Source organism: Panicum virgatum, chromosome 6K (assembly GCF_016808335.1).
Source record: "Panicum virgatum strain AP13 chromosome 6K, P.virgatum_v5, whole genome shotgun sequence".
Taxonomy (NCBI): Eukaryota; Viridiplantae; Streptophyta; class Magnoliopsida; order Poales; family Poaceae; genus Panicum; species Panicum virgatum.
This window is the reverse complement of record NC_053141.1, coordinates 20,731,897-20,749,042: the sequence shown is the minus strand read 5'-3', so window position 1 is coordinate 20,749,042 and position 17,146 is coordinate 20,731,897. Positions and strand designations below refer to the sequence as shown.

The 17,146-nt window shown below is 44.4% G+C and overlaps 1 protein-coding gene across 2 annotated transcripts; it reads right to left on the bottom strand.

The window, feature by feature from the left end:
* Window positions 1-156: 156 nt before the first annotated feature.
* On the bottom strand, window positions 157-16,656 carry LOC120712039 (probable sucrose-phosphate synthase 4). Of its 2 annotated transcripts, none has more exons than XM_039997723.1 (14): window positions 16,041-16,656; window positions 15,833-15,922; window positions 14,948-15,189; window positions 13,632-13,695; window positions 12,761-13,459; window positions 12,543-12,656; window positions 12,287-12,418; window positions 12,023-12,199; window positions 11,602-11,655; window positions 11,459-11,521; window positions 10,468-11,373; window positions 10,239-10,366; window positions 913-1,232; window positions 157-488 (listed from the first exon to the last, which is right to left on the bottom strand). In XM_039997723.1, the coding sequence occupies exons 1-13, from the start codon at window positions 16,278-16,280 to the stop codon at window positions 956-958; spliced, it is 3,186 nt and encodes a 1,061-aa protein (XP_039853657.1). In that variant the 5' UTR covers window positions 16,281-16,656; the 3' UTR covers window positions 157-488; window positions 913-955. The 2 variants fall into 2 exon arrangements, 1 of the variants encoding a protein (XP_039853657.1); XR_005690618.1 differs by lacking the exon at window positions 157-488 and adding an exon at window positions 1,397-1,511 and having other exon boundaries at window positions 1,090-1,232; window positions 16,041-16,649.
* Window positions 16,657-17,146: the final 490 nt, after the last annotated feature.

Sequence of the window (17,146 nt, the reverse complement as noted above, 5' to 3'; positions counted from 1 at the left end):
GGGACTTCACGAATAATTTGAGGACCCAATGAATTTTACTCAAACTTAAAAGGACCTACACTTCAGAACCATATATCTTACGATTTATGAACAAGCTAGGTTCAAATACAAGAGGCAAAAATAAATCATAATGGAGTCCGGAACCAAAGCCCAAAAAAAAAAAAAAACAGACTTGTAAGCAAAGCAACGGGTTGTACACAAGACGGGTAAACATTCAGCCCAAGGCATTCGAAAAAAGATCCTGATCTAGGAAAATTAAGATTTCAGATGAGCTTGATATGAAGTTTTGCACATTGTACATATCTGTAAACATCAGCCTTATTACGATGTTGTTACAAAATAACATCTTTGAGTTTTGGAACAGAAACCAATAAGTTTGTCTCCAATCCTCTCATGTGTAGTACGGGCCATACAAAGCAAGACCGTTATTTCTGGCATGCTGCTGTTGAAACAGCATAGGGGAAGTCCTACCAGTCCTCTCGTCGATCCTATATCACAAGAATTGATTCCTATTAAGAATATACTAATAAAGTAGGCAAATATCTGTGCTATATGAGACACCAAATAAACGACAAATAGCTCCTGCATGTAGTGCTGTTTTTAGTTGAGATTAGACAAGTGGAGTTCCTGTTCAATTCCTACATTCCAAGCCAGGAGTTTATGTATGCACAATGAAAATTATGTAGTTCACTTGTCCAATGGAAACAGAATGTAATAATACCTATGCTGGTTAGTTATAAACAAGGATATATTCTACTGGGAGGAAAACCATGCAGAGAAACATCAACTTGTGTATTTGCTTTTGAGTTTCAAAATGATTGAATGACACGTGGTATTTCAAGTTTACACTCCAAATGTAGTCCTTGGGTGCAAGACATCGCTCTACATTAGCAAAAGTGTGTCTTAACATACCTAATTTAGTTTGATTCCTCTGCTGACCGGCAAGTCCAAAATTTTAGTCTTTCAATATACCAAACTGCAGTAGAGCTGATTTTAGGTTGTCTGGACCATATCCCTCAACTGAAGCAAGTCCTGGTTTCTCAAAGGATACAACATCTTGCAATGAATAGCTCCTAGCAGTATGAACTTGGTTTGGAATAGCATTGAACGAGCCTTTGAGTATGATGGTCTTGTGCACACCTCCAAGTAAACCATCATAATCTGTGTCACCACTTTCACCAACAACCACTGTCATGTTCGAGAGCTCAACACCCCATCTTATATACAGATACCTGCAAAAACATAAATGAACAAATATATTAACATCAAGGACTATACTGCTCAAATGGCAGTTTTGCACTTTCTAGTGGAGAACTCCAACTCCATAAATCAAGAATTGCAAAATGATTATTTAAGTGAAACTAGAAAAACAGTAAACTATATAATATCTTGGTACCTTCTAGTTTCTAAATCCCTTTTGTAATGGGGTACCACTGCACTTCAACAGTCCATGCACAATAGATGGATTAACATGTTCTAAACTCTTCCATGCTCGACTTTAAGAATTTTCACTGAAAACAAACATGTTATGGCGTCCTGGATCAGGTAGAGGTAGAGGTGGAGGCGGCGGGCCTTGGCTACGCAGGATGTAGCCGTCAGCAGGGGAGAAGCGAGGTTTTGCCCCTCGGCTCCCAATTTTGCTTGGAGAGCAACAAGGTAGAGATAGGAATAAGATAATTGTATTGCATGATTGTTTCCTGGGTTCCCTCCATCTTACATAGGTCATTGGCCAACAAACCTTCCTCAAATTACTCTCAAATATTCCTTAATAATCTCAACTCACTTTCTAAAGAAAATCCCAACTAATTGAGCTGCAAGAAACCTCCCCCACAGGCCCCATTCCAGCCACTCAGCTGATTTTATGGGCCTGAATTCTTAGCCCTACTTGAGTACTTCTTGGCCCACATGACCCCTCCCCCCCCCCCCCAACAACCAACACACACACGCACACCTTTGACGAGCAGCTCGTCCGCAAGCTGGAATTGTGGGTAGAGCTGGATGAAGAAGTCGACATCATCGCAGGTGGCTGATGAGGGAGCCTCACCCTGCCACTGAATGAGCACCTGGTTTATCCCTTCTGAGAAGAGGGGTAACCGATGAACACGAAGACGGGGATCGTGCCGAAGCCGGACCTAGGGCTGGTGGCCGACGAGGTGGAGGAACTCGTCATGGCGTAGGTCAGCGACCAGCGCAAAATAGGGCGGCGACGCAGCGAGGAGGGTGGCGCTGCCTGGGGGCGGCGCGGCTGGGTGAGGTGCTGGACGTGCGGGCCGGCCAGCGGCGCACGGGATCTAGGGCAGCGGAAGGGGTGAGAGCCAGGAAACTAGGGCCCAGACTCTTGATACCATGTAGAGAGCTGGAGAGATTGGGGAAACACCGCACACCCTATTCGGGGGGGTGACCTTTCATATATATATAGCTGAGACGGCTTGATGTATAAGTAAGAGTCTATAAGCCCTGGAGTACAATATAAGTTAGCTATACATATCCCTAATAGGGAGGTGTATGGGCACGATAGAATTGCCACAGCACGATATGGGGATGCACTGACCATTGCCTACTATGATAGAGGAGTGGGTGGGGGTAGGCGAGAGGTTAGTGTGACACCCTAGGTGTCTGCACAGTAGAACTGTATTTCTTTTATGCATCATGTGCTTAAATTGCTTGCAAAAGGGTCTTATTTTAAAAATATAAGGTTAAATGTGTAAATATGAATTTATGCAAGGTCTTTTCTATAGTTTAATTTGAATAAGAGGGGTAAATGTTGCTTTTGTGGAGGGTTTATTTGCAAAATTCAGTGTAATCATTACATGGCAGAAAATTTTACATTTCAGTCTAAATTTGAGGTGAATTTGCTTTGGAAAAGACAAAAGTCCATTAAAATTCAAAATCCTTCCTATGTTTTCAAAATAACTCTTTAACCTTTGGTCAAATCAATTTTTGCACAACATCAAAGTTGTAGATCTTGAAAAGTTGAACAACTTTCATGTTGGGCACTTTTTCATTTGAGCCCTAGTTTAGGAGTTATTTTTGTTTTACAGTAGGATCCCTGGATTTTTCAGAAATTGCAAAAAGGTCCAACAGTCTTCTTCCACCTCTCTCCCTCTCTGCTTCATAAAGGTATTATTGTCATTGTACTCTAGTCTAGGGTTTGGGCTCTCATGTAGTATATACCCCATTTGGGGATGTTCAATACTAACATTCATTTAGCCATCTTCCTACTTCCCTCTTGTTATGAATAGCACTTGTATTCATTATAAGGACTCTAGGCCTGAATATATATATGTACAGGTATTACGAAATATGCACAAAAACCTTTATACAGCGGGGAAACTACAAAAGGTACATATACATCTAACAGCCCCCTCAAATTCAAGGTGGATCAATGACACTGAGTTTGGAGAGATAGAATCTGTGTTGAACTCTAGTCTACCTAGCGCCTTAGTAAAGAAATCTGCCAACTGAAGCTCTGAAGGCACATACTGGTTTTTAGAGAAGTTCGGTTCTTAAAAAATAGGGACCGATCGGTTCTTTTCAAAATCAAGAACAGAGCAATTTCGGTTTCGATTAGTTCGGTTCGGTTCCGGTTTTAACAGAAAAAACCGAGGCCATCTAACCCGCACAAGCGTTCAGAAGAAAAGACGAGGGGGGAAAAGAAATTTGGATCTCGTCGGTCGTCGACTCGTCCGAGCCTTGGAGGCCCCGCCACACCAGACCTCCAGGGGGCCACTGCCGAGCGCCGATTGCGCCTACCAGGAGCTGCCACCGCACTTGAGGCCGCCGGCGTCGCTAGCAGGGGGAGTCGCGCCGCCGCCGTCCGCGGGGGCGGGTTGCCGGGACCGACGGCGTTGCAGGGGTAGGTGCCGCGGCCCACGGGGCACGACGCGCACGGGGCGGGTGGCCGGGATTGGCGGGCTGCGGTGGGGCAGGCGAAGGGGCAGGGGCGCGGCGGCGGCGCACGCGGGGCGGGGGAGGTGGGTGAACCTGCAGCCGAGCAACGAGTGGGCGGCGGGGGTCGGGGGCACCGTCGAGGTGGGCCGCCGGGTGCCTGGGTAGGTGCTCGGCTCTGGGGAGTCGGGCGGCGGGTGGGGGATCTGGGGTTGAGGAAGGGAGATGGGAGTGGGTGAGTGGGATACTAGGGTTTCTTAGTTGGGCTGCTTTGGGCCTTTGGCCCGCTAGGCTAAACTTGGCTTGGGCTCGGTTCTTTCGGTTAACCGGGTTAGGAACCGAAACCGAACCGATTATTTCGGTTCCTGAGAACCAGGAAGCGAAATTCTCGGTTTCGTTCGGTTCGGCTCCGGTTCTCGGTTTTTTCGGCTCGGTCTTCTCGGTTTTTCGTGCCCAGGGCGATACTGAAGAGCAATAACATCATTCTGTACCTGTGCTCGTGTATAGGAAGCATCAACACCAATATTCTTAGCGAACTCATGCTTCACCGGATCACGAGCAATGCTGATAGCACTTGTAGTGTCAGACAAAAGAGGAGTTGGCCTAGAAACAGAAACACCAAAATCCTCAAGCAGCAACCGCAACCAAGGAACCTCTGCTGTCACAAGAGCCACAGCTCGCAACTCAGCCTCTGCACTCGAACGAGAAACTGCTACCTGCTTCTTGGTCTTCCTAGCAATGAGAGAACCACCAAGAAAAACACAATAAGCAGAAAGAGATCGACGATCAGAGTAATCACTAGCTCAAGTAGCATCAGAATAGGCATGAAGCTGTAAAGAGCTGGAGCGAGGAAAGAACAAGTAACGAGATATAGTCCCACAAAGATAACGCAGAACACAAAGAAGATGACTATAGTGGATCTAAGTGGGGGCAGAAACAAACTGACTCAGGATATGTACAACATATGAAATGTCGACGAGTAACACCAAGATAAACAAGACTCTCAACAATATGGCGATAACGACTCCCAACAATATGGCGATAACGAGTGGGATCTGCAAGGGGCTCCCCATCAGTGGCACGAAGATGATCATTAAGTTCCATGGGAGTCTTGACACTACGATGGTCAGTGAGAGAAGCACGATCAAGAAGATCCTGAATGTAAATTTCTTAAGACAGGTAGAACCCCAAAGGTGTGGAAGAAACCTCAATCCCAAGAAAGTAACGAAGAGGATCTAGATCAGACATAAGAAACTGCTCACTGAGACATGCCTTCACAAAGGCAATATACTGAGAATCATCTCCAGTGATGATCATGTGATCAACGTAAAGAAGAGTCCGACCACGAGAGGAAGTGTGAACGAAGAGCGCAGGATCATGAGTACTAGCATAAAAGCCAGCAACAATGGCCACAGAAGCAAAGCGCTGGAACCAAGCACGAGGAGCTTGCTTGAGGCCATAAAGCGAGCGGTGAAGACAACATACCATGCCCTCAGGGACCGAATACCCAGGTGGTGGCTGCATATACACTTCCTCACAAAGTTCACTATTAAGAAAGACATTCTTCACATCAAGCCGAGATAGACCACTCACGAACAGAAGCCACAGCAAAAAGAGTGCGAACTATGGTCATATGAGCCAGAGGTGCAAATGTCTCATCATAGTCCCGACCATGCTCCTGCTGAAAACCACGCGCTAAAAGACGAGCTTTGTAGCGCTCAAGGGAACCATCAGAGCAGGTCTTAACCTTGTAAACCCATTTACAAGTGATAGAACAAACATGTGCGGCAATAGGTACACATCCCATGTGCCAGTGTGCTCAAGAGCAGCAATCTCCTCGGCCATAGCATGCTTGCCACTCCTGACGATGAATGGCATCACGGTAAGAAGTCGGCTCAGAGAGAACAGTACCAACAAAACCAAGCCTATCTGGAGGCCGAATCGACTGCCGATCATGAAGAGCATATCGTAGAGAACACGCATCAAAAGCTGTCAGAAGATGCAGCAGAAGAAGATGGCTCATCAAGAGAAGGTGCAACGGAGGAAGATGGCGCATCAGAAGGAGAAGGTGCATCAAAAGATGATCTCATAGCCCGCCGAGTACGTGTGTAGACACGGGTGACAGGCAGTTTACTGTCATAAGCAGTACCCATAGGAACCTGTGGAATATCCTCCGAAAAAGAAGGGACCACAGTTGAAAGGGCCGTAGAAGAAGGCTCCACAGGTGAAGGTGAAGGGACTACAGGCAACTCAATCGGAACCACAGACGAAGGCACTACGTGTGGAGTAAATATAGGGGCAATAGGAGTATCCGGAAATAGTAGGAAAGAAAGTGGCTCAATGACAGATGCATGAGAAGCATCAGGAGAAGTACGAGGATAGAAGGGACGAGACTCATCAAAGTAACATCCTGTGAAATCCTCATCCGATGGCCAATAGGATCCCAGCAACGATACTCCTGATGCTCAGCACTATATCCCAGGAAAACACGCTTGACAGATTGAGCGGTCAACTTAGTGCGCTCACGAGGTGCAAGAAGCACATAGCACACACACATCCAAAAAGGAGAAGACAAGAATAGTCAGGAAGCTTGCCACAAAGACGCTCGTACGGGATCCCACCATGAAGAGAAGATGAGGGCTAAATATTAATTAGATAAGTGGTAATGGAAACAGCTTCAGCCCAAAAATGAGGTGGAATAGAAGAAGCAATCATAAGAGCACAGGCAGTCTCAAGCAAATGACGATGCTTACGCTTAGCAACACCATTCTCAACATAAGCGCCAGGACAAGAGAATTGAGCAAGAGTTCCTTGCTTAGAAAGAAACTAACGAAGGGCTCCAGATAGATACTCCCCAGCAGAATCAGCACGAAAAACCTTAATAGAACTATCAAACTGAGTACAGATCATGTTTGCAAAATTTTTACAGATAGACAGAGCCTTAGCACGATTTTTCATAAAATAAATACATGTGTGACGAGAAAAATCATCTATAAAAATGATATAGTATCGATGGCCTCCTCTCGAAACAAAGGGAACCGAACACCATACATCAAAATGAACAAGATCAAAAGGATGTTTCGACACCGACTCACTAGAATAATAAGGAAGCTGAAGCTATTTTCGTAATCGACAACCTTAACACTGATCTAGAGATACATCACCAGAGACTGGCCCTAAAGACCACAACGAACTAGCGTAGGGCGAGAGCCACATAGATGTCCCAAACGATGGTGCCACTAAGCAAAAGATGATGCGGATGGCGTAGACGCAGCAGAACCCATGAGACTGGCAGAAGGAAGACGAAGCTAGTCAAGCTCCCAAAGACGCTGAGAATCACATCGACGAGGGCCAGTACAAACCAAGAGACCTATGATGCGATCCTTGAAACAACAAGAGTCCAAATCAAGGATCACACAGCAACTATGATTAGTGAGCTGGCCAGCTGAGACTGCATGGTTAGTTTGGGAACATAAGAAACAGCAGGAACATGAAAAGAGAAAGACAAAAGAGTTCCCTGCCCTGCAACAGAGAGAGATGACCCATCTGCAATTTGAACAGTGATAGGACGAGGTTGGTGTACTAATGGAAGAAAGACTGATTCGATCAAGAGTCATATGAAAAGAAGCCCTAGAGTCTAGGATCCATGGAAAATTACTTGAAGAAGACTAAGAAGCAGTGGCAGTATCTGACTGTGCAGAGGCCTAAGTAGCAGAACCAACAGCTCCTGAAGGTGCAGAAGTAGCTAGGCAACGAAGCAACATGAGCATCTCCTGTGTCTCAAAACAAGCAGAACTCCGCTGAGAACCTCCAGTATCAGAACCACCAGCACTACCTATACCTTGTGAAGAACGACCACTACCACCTCGGCGAGACTGAGCCTTCTTTTTCTTGTAGCAATATGCCTCCACATGAGTCTGCACCTAGGCGACGAAGCAACATGAGCATCTCCTGTGTCTCCAAACTAGCAGAACTCCGCTGAGAACCTCCAGTATCAGAACCTCCAGCACTACCTATACCTTGTGAAGAATGACCACTACCACCTCGGGAGACTGAGCCTTCTTCTTCTTGTAGCAATATGCTTCCACGTGAGTCTTCTTACCACAATAGTCACAATGAAGACGACCACCCCCTCCGCTCTCAGAAGAAGGCGATGCTGAAGGAGGCACCACAGATGGAGGAGCTGTAGACGACGAAGGAGCAGCCAAAACAGAGGAAGGCGAAGACTGCAATCAGCATTACGAAGACGCGGCTCCTCATTACGAACAGCAACAAGAGCCTCCATCAGAGAAACACAGGGCACACGAGAAACCAACTGAGCTCGAAGCTGCTCAAACTCATCACGAAGACGAGTCAAGAAGTCATGAGTGCGCCTAGTCTCCAGAGCAACCTTCTGAGCCTTACACGAATCACAAGTGCTGGGAGATAGACCAATAGAATCAAGCTGACGCCACACTGCATACATCTGAGCATAGAAATCATCAACTGTAGAATCACCCTGGCGCAACAGTTGTTCCTGACATAGAGCAGCAATATAGGTAGACTGACTGGTGGACTCATAACACTCACGAAGAAAAGCCCACATCTCATATGCATGGTCAAAACCAATAATATCTGCAGAAAAACGCTCAAGAACAGCACTAGCACGAGCATCCTGATCCAACCATGTAGGCAGCAAATTGAGACGCATAGGACTCCATACTAGCCTCACACTCATCAAACAACTTCGTCTTCTCCGCATCAGTAGTTTTATCAGGAATAGTAGGCCTGAGGAGGAGGTGGGCAGGGTATATCACCAGTAAGAAATTCCCAAGGACGAAGACCACGCGTGTGCCAGCGGAGACGACGAACCTAGTCGTGATAGTTAGTGCAATTGAAAAGCAACGGACATCGTGTAATCTGCACAACACCGGATGACGGAACGGAAGAAGACATCATCCCAAACAGCAACAGTCGATGTCGAGAGCGCAAAGAGAAAAGCGGCGGGCGACAGTGAGTGCAAACAGAAAGCGACGGCAGCAGCAGCGATTTTTTTTTAGTACCCTACTGATAAGTCTGGGGCAAAATCACACAACAGAACAAGTCAGGAGAGCCACCAGATCAAAACAGTAGTACTCTTTTTTTTTTACACGAGGGCGTAGCTCTGTTTTAAAACAGAGCTCCCCTCTCCGACGGCGAGGACCAGACGGCGGAGGCCGCCCAGGTAAGGGCGCGGCCCAAGACAGGGCGGCGCGCAGCCTGGTGGTAATGCGTTTGCGTCCCAACGCGGGCGGCAGATCGGCGGGCAGGCGAACGCTGGCGAGCGGGCAGATTCCGCGAGTGCAAATGCCGGCGGGCGGGCCCGAAGCGGTGGAGCAGACAAATCCCGAGGAAGGGGAGGCGGTGGCGCGACCCGAGGAAGGGGCGGCGGCGCAGCGGCCGGAGTAAGAGCTCCACGGCGGCGTGGCCACGAACGGGGAAGCCCGGCGGCGGCGCAACCACAGAAGATGAAGGAGCTCAGCGGCGGCGCAAATCGAAGAAGCAATCAGCAAGCGTGTCGTGGATCTTCTCAAAACAAACAGGAGCAATCAATTTTGCTGGAATATGAGCACGCAAGTGCGATGTGCGGTGGGGGAAAAAAAAGGTCGCTAGGGAAGATTGAGAATAAACACCCTAGTATGGCTGTGATACCATGTTATGAATAGCACTTATATTCATTATGAGCTCTAGGCCCGAATATATACATATACAGGTATTAGGAAATATGCACAAAACCTCTTATACGACGGGGAAACTACAAAAGGTACATATACATCTAACACCTCTCATTCTAACAGATACCATGTAGAGAAGATTAAGAGGACACCTCGCACCCTAATGTGGGGGGTGGGGGTGGGGGTGGGGGGGTTGGCTGTTTTATATATAGCCAAAGGACAGGTACAGATGGTAGTACAGGATTACAGGGAATAAATGTAATAAATGCAATGAATGCCTATACAAATCCTAACACTCAGTTACATGGCCAACATTCATATATTTAAAAACGGAGGGAATAATCACAAAATATAGGCATTTTGTACATCACTCTTCAATATTACTTCAATGGCTCAACCGCTGATTTCAATATACAATGATTGTAATCACAAAAACTATGGATGATGTATTACGGAATAGAATTTACAAGAAATATATTAAATTGAAAATTCATACCATGGATTCCTTTTAAATGTTGGTCAAACTAAGGCATATTACTGTAAATGTTCTAGGGCAACCCATATTTGGTGAAGTAGGTAGTATAGCATTTTGCTCAAATAGTAATATTAATAACATGCTTGTGGAAATAAAGGAAGGCATTAAGGTAACAATCACACCTTAAAGCCTGCAAGCGAGAAGCTAAAACAGGAATAACATTCAGCTTGCTGCCATCATGGCTGTACAGAACATGACAGCGCAGGGCTTGAATTCTCATTGTCCGCCTAATCTCTTTCACAGGCGATGCCTAAACAAGTAAAACATAATAAAGAATCAACAGCTGCTGAAGATAAAAAAAAAATCAGTGGAAAATTTGACAGAGGGAACAAGAAGACTAAAGAAACATACAGCCTCAGTATTCGTCACTTTAAACGAAATGCAATAAGTGGATGAACATTCTTCATCCTCAACAAATACATTTTGTCCACTTTCATTGTTTTTTTCAGCTGCCCAACGAATTAGTGTCTTCCTTAAACCTTCTCCTCCCCAGCGATATTCAATTTGGGAGTGATAATCAAGATCAACCATGAATGGGAGCTCAGCAGGGCTAAGCATGTCTTCAGGGCTTGAAGATGGATAACAAAGATCACTGCCACTGTTGCATATGAAGGCATCAAAATCACTAGTTTCTATGCCTCCGGATATTAGCAAAGCATGTATCTCTGATATTGATTTAGATGTAGACAATACAAAACCAACAGAACAACTTAATCTCCCATTGCTTGAAGCTTCAAAAATATTTTTAACAACCTGAAGAAAGTCTGCATCTTGAACAGAGTCTACAGCAATCACAATGATGTGCTTCCTCCCACGCAATGATGGCCATCTACCATTCTCACTTAACCCCTCCACACTGCTGGCATTAACACCTCCTGACAACTTTTGTACTGCATCCTCAAGATGTCTTCTCACAATATTCGAATTTCCTTCTTTGCTGCCTGATTTTTCACTGTCCAAGGAAAGCTTTAAGTTAAGAGATATGTCATGAACGTCCCTTAGAGAGTCTTCAGGTGAATCTGCTTCAGATATTTCAGTTGCATCATTATTCTTTTGCCAGCGGGGATGTCTAGGCTTGAGTGTGCCAACACGTGACAAGTAGTTCTTGCAATGTTCAGGCCATGAAAATTGATGGATGTTTTTCAGACCATTCTGTCGGCATTGTGCCCACAAATGCTTATCTGATACAAGCTTATAAAGTGCTTCAGCTATTTCATTTTGATTGTGGGGATCAACAAGAATTCCATTATCAAGAACCTGGGTCAAGGAAACAAAATATACACAACATTAACTAGAGCAGGAAATTTTCCAATGGTAAGAAAGAAGGCTTGTGCATCAATACCCGATGTATGTCGACGGGCCCACCATTTTGTGTGGCAACCATTGGTAAACCATATGCAGCAGCCTGGAAAGAAACAAGGTGTCATGTTCAAATAATCATTGTTAATGCAGGCAAAGGAAAGAAAATGATGCAGAAGTAGCAACCTCAATCAAGGTAAGTCCAAATGGTTCAATGAACGCACAATTGATAAAAACCCCCTGAAAAATAATTGAAAGATAAGCATGAGCTCAGCATGTAAAAGTAAAGAATTAAGTCAAGATGAAGCATAATCAGTAAATTTCTAAAATTGAAATTTTGAAGCAAAAATGCAAATTAACAAGTCAAATAGCTAATATTTTACATAGCAAACACCAAAATCCATTAGACGACATATCATGTTGAAAACTAGTTACCAATACTTGTAGACCTATAAAGTTTCGTAAATAATCATTAACATCCGATCAAGAGTGAATACTATAAAGTAATATGATCTCAATCAAGAAAAGACGGAATCCCCTAGCCTCTAATCTTATAAATCATATTCAAACATTTCACACATTAAAAAAAAAAAGAAGGCTTGGTTACCTTTGTTCTCGCCGCTAAACGATAAATATCAGGAACTTCTGATTGCTTATGATGCTTGGGATATGCCACCTGCCCATATAGATCATATTTATCAATAAGCTTGAGTACTGAAGTCAAAACAGCTGCATTTGTGCTTGACATTTCATCAATGACATCACGATTGCCCATGATCAGTGTCTGCAGGAAAAACAATTACAAAGTGTTGAGCACATGCATCAGTAATCAGCACACAACTAGCCAAATACAAAGAATTGTCATACATACTAGATTTGCTAAATTTCTCAATTCACGATGTTCACCAAATGCCTTGATTAGAGTTGTGATATTCTTCTTGGGATCTGGACGAGCAAGAGCAAGAATCATGGGCTTACGGGGGTTTGAGAAGAAGCGCATTATCTGAAATTATTTCAAATAGAAGTCATAAGTAAATAAAGCAAGTGGTCTATGTGTCACATACTCACATCTGCATATTCTTTCACTCTGGCTATCTTATGGGAGAAAAGAATAGAAAGAAACGCACATCAGCCCAAATAGGTAGATCTGGTGAAGCTGAGCCATCTTCATTTCCTTCTTCACCATCCAGATCAACATCATGAGGTGCTATATGGCTAAACTCCATGCCAGGAGGGATTGCCTGATAATATAACAAAAAAACATCAGTTAATATAGAAAGAATGAAGATCTTTAAAAGTTGTGTTCGAGAAAAAGATCTTTGAATGTTGATGAAGATGTACGTACAATCATACGGGGCATGTAACGACCAAAGCAGCTCACACCACGCTTTATTCTTGCCCTAAGTTTCCGGGCCATAGTTAGATCAAAACCATCATATAATCCCCATTGTTGTTCTATTTCTTGCCTGGTGCTTGTAATTATGATTTCAGATGCATCAAGACAAAGTTCTTCAGCCTCAATTCGGCGCATTATCTTGTAGGTTGCATTTATTTCATCCCTGGTTTGACGCCCTTGCTTCAAAATCTGCTCCAGCTTGTCTCTGCCAAGAGAATGGCCTGTGAATACCATAGGTACATTAAGTGCCCCAGACAGTAAAGCAGTAGAATCACCAGCATCAGCATAGTGTCCGTGTATAACAACAGGCCATACTGGCTGCCCACTACCAACTTGTTCTCCAAGTACCTTGGACATCTGCACAATGTGAACAAGTGCACCATCAATGAATTCCTGGATGTACGGCCACAGATGCTCTTTAGGGATGTATTTATCTCTTGGTCCAAATGGTATACGAACAATGTAGGCACCACTGCTTTCGCCCATCTCATGCACAAAGTTCTCTGAACATATTGGGCTGAGCATCTCAGTAGGTTCCCCATAACTCCAATCAACATCAGGTGCAGAAATCTGCCTTGTAAGTAGATCCACTCTGTATACACCTGGTGTTGAACCTAAAGCCCTAGCAAGTTCTACAACATATTTGACCTGCAAGTTGTTGAATAAATTATTTCAATTTGCAACATGATTGTCGCATACTCCAAACTGCAGGGAACATGTAGAGGAAAGGGCAGGCATATACTCCACTAGCAACAAGTATAAATAATTAGGCACAAACATACTGAAACATGTGGATAGGAAAAACAAGGATAAATTGTACCTGGCCACCTGTATCTGAGTCACGCCCTAGCTCCATATTCTCACCGCGTATTAGGCCATGAATGCTGTGTAAACAAGCAATTATCAAATGGAAGGGGAAAAAAAAGCTTCGATGTAAATGATGTACAAACAAAACAGAAAAACATCAAATCGACTCCTACAGAAAAATATCAAAGTAGTGTAAAAAATTCTACTGATATTTTTGTTTATTTTCTTAGATCAATAACCAGAACTCCATAAGATAAATCAATGGCTGCATCTTTCATCAACATTAAGCAGCCAAGAAAGCAAAACGGAAGTCAATTGCAACTGGTTAAATATTATTGTGTTATGTTAAGGACATGCTATGTAATAACAGTGTACCAAGTGGAATATGGATCTGTCCAATACACAGAAAAAACATAGAGGCAGAAAAGGTATGGACTCAGTAAAAAAATAATAATGGCATATATGTAGAAGAAGGCAAGAGGCAACGAATACAAGCAGTAGTGTACAATTGGAATAAGTAAAGCTACACTAAACAAATCGCAAATGTTTAGGAACAAATCGGAGAAAATCCTCAAGTACCCTGGATGATTACTATGTTGTCAAGTATGCATGAATTCTAAGAACCAAGACTGATAAAAGGGATTGGCATTAAATGTTAAACATGAAATTGGAAGGGAAAAAACGCTTAACAAAAAGCGGTGTATCAAAAAATTAATAGAGGCTACCCTCAAAGAGAAAAACAATCATAGATCATCTGAATGTCCATCAGTTATGTATATAATAATTGGTGTTTGAATTTGAAGCATCTATAATCGGACCATCATCCAATGCATGGAAGCAGCTCCCAGGCTGATCAAAAATGAAACACTGCAAAATGATATTTTACTAAGAATTGATTCTAGGCTGATTATGTGAAGTGATTCTCTGAAATGAACTAATGATATTTTATTGAGAATTGATTCTAGGCTGATTATGTGAAGTGATTCTCTGAAATAAACTAAGGGGCTAGAAGTTGTGTTTCACTTCCCAAAGAAATCAATTTCTCCTTAAAGTTTAGATTTAGCTTGCATCACTTTCAGTCATAGAATCACTTCCCTCAGAGAATCACTTTCTATAGAGCATTAGAAGCAGAAGGAGCTCCAACAAACGTCCCTAGCAGATATAGTGCATTTCCAATGTTGACTCTAAGTATCATCAGTTAAACTTGTTTAGAGAAGAACAATCGATAAGCCTCTACTAAGAGCATTTGATATAGGGTCACTCCAACCAGTATTCACATTGAAAGAAAAAAGAAGATTAGCTGCAGCTATTAGCTCCAATGCTCCATACCTTATCAAAACAATGTACAATTTTTTATCTTTGTGCTGGCTTGTCCATGCCTCAATAGCATCAGTTGAACCAATCCTTGGCATCCGCGTCCTTGTCCTCTCATCGTGAATAGATGGTTCATTACTGTTTTCTCCTTTTTCCCCTTCAGATAGATCTTCAGAGAAATCAGCAGCAGCATATTGACGAGCTTTCTCACGTTCCCGGCGCTGTTTAGACAAACGAGAGGTTTCCTCTCCTTCAATCTGTAGTTAATATATTTAAATAAATTTAAATACAGGAAAAATAATTGCTGAAACCAACTCGCAATCTGATGGGAAAAAGACACAATAATTCATCTTAAATGGAACTTGCATGAAAAAATTAGGAAAATCAGCTAGCTTATATGGCATTCATGCTGTATTTGATTTATTCTTCTAAAAAAATATGGTAATCTACACAACCAGAAGTACTTCCTTTCAGCAGAACACATAAGTAAACATCGGACTGCCAAACCACCATCTGAGAAATTCACGTCAAGCAAGAAACAGTACATAACACAGCCCTTGGGTATCCACCAGAATAGTCAAGCAAGAAACAGTACATAACACACTCCTTGGGTATCCACCAGAATAATCGATTCAGGCACAGCACAAGTAGTCTATATCTATTCCCACATGCAACAAAAGTTAGCTGGGGTGCCTGACTACCCAATCGACCAGAACCCACATACACAGAATAAGTCAACAACCAGCACTATATATAAATCCGTAAAGTCCTCAATAATCACTTAATAGCACGATCCCCAAAAGTTTAATTGGTTACTTAATGCCATTATCAACATGGTATGTAAATTTGAGAAGGAAGGTAATACCGTTATCAACTTATGTTAACAGCAGACGTGTATACCTGCTTCTTCTTCCTGGCGAGGTTCCAGATCCTCCAGGACATGTTCTCCAGCCGCGTGTTCCTCTCCTGAGGGCTCCTCATCGCCGATGTCTGAATCCAGCATCCAGAAATAGGCCAAAAAACAATCACACCAAAAACAAAATAGCGCCAGAAACCTCGGAATAGGCATCAGCTGGAGACGACAGCGGCAGGCAGTGAAAGGACTTACTCGGACCCAGGTCTTGTAAAGGTCAGTCTCGTCGAAACCGGAGATGACCTCCTCGACAAAGTATCGCGCGGGGCTGAACCGGCCGCGCTCCCGGAGCATCAGCGACGACTTGTCCCGCTTCTCTCCGGATGCCCCCTCAACCCCGCTGCCACCACCTGCGGCTGCCGAGATCTCCCCCGCAGCCCCGCCCGCGTCGAGGATAGCCTCCAGGTAGCTATTGATCCAGTCGTTCCCCGCCATCACGCCCCTCCGAGCTTGGCCCGCCCGTGCGCGCCCTCTCTGCTCAGGCGATGCGATTGGAGATGCTTGGAGTGGGAGGGTTCTGGAAGGGATGGAAGGGTTGGAGCCTGGGAGGTGCGCCTGGAGGACGAGTTTACAGGAAAAACTGCTGCAGAGGGTACTGGATAGCAGTACACTGTCTCCTCAAATCGCCGGCCATGCTCAAGACGTTCGCTATTGACGGGTCCTGCGCGCCCGCTGCAACCACCGAGCTTGAGCGCCTGGAGGGGGAAAAGGGGAGGGAGCAGAGGTGGGGCGGCGCCGTCGAGGTCGAGGGAGCAAAGCAGAGTAGCGGCCGCGCCGCGCCTCGGAGCCGTCCGCGCCACTATTGCGTTTCTTATGCGCAATAGAATGTATATTGCGTGAGCGCACCTTGGAGTATTCTAAGATATCAATTTTTCTCGGAGAATCACTATGGTAAAGAGTATCGTAAATCGAGTGATAACTGTACTAGCTTAATCAACCGACTAACTAGACGGGATAAGCCAGATATGTAGGTAGGATTAATGGCCAGTCAATGACCGAGTGACACACGGAGGCTCAACTCCTTAGAGAGGTAGTAGCTGGGAGAACAATGAGTGAGATAAGACACCTAATACACTTCAGAACTATTGAGCTACCAGATCAGACTAAACACCTAACTAATCTTCGGGATAGCGGAGCTTACTTCGGCGGGTGGAAGAGAAAAGACTTCCAAAAGAGATGAGAGGGGAGTCCAACGACAACCTGCACTACTGTTATGAAAATACCCGAACGTGGTGGACCTACGAGGGACGGACAGGGCTGTCACTACCTGCCACCTACCACAACGGTTCTGTGGGGTGGAA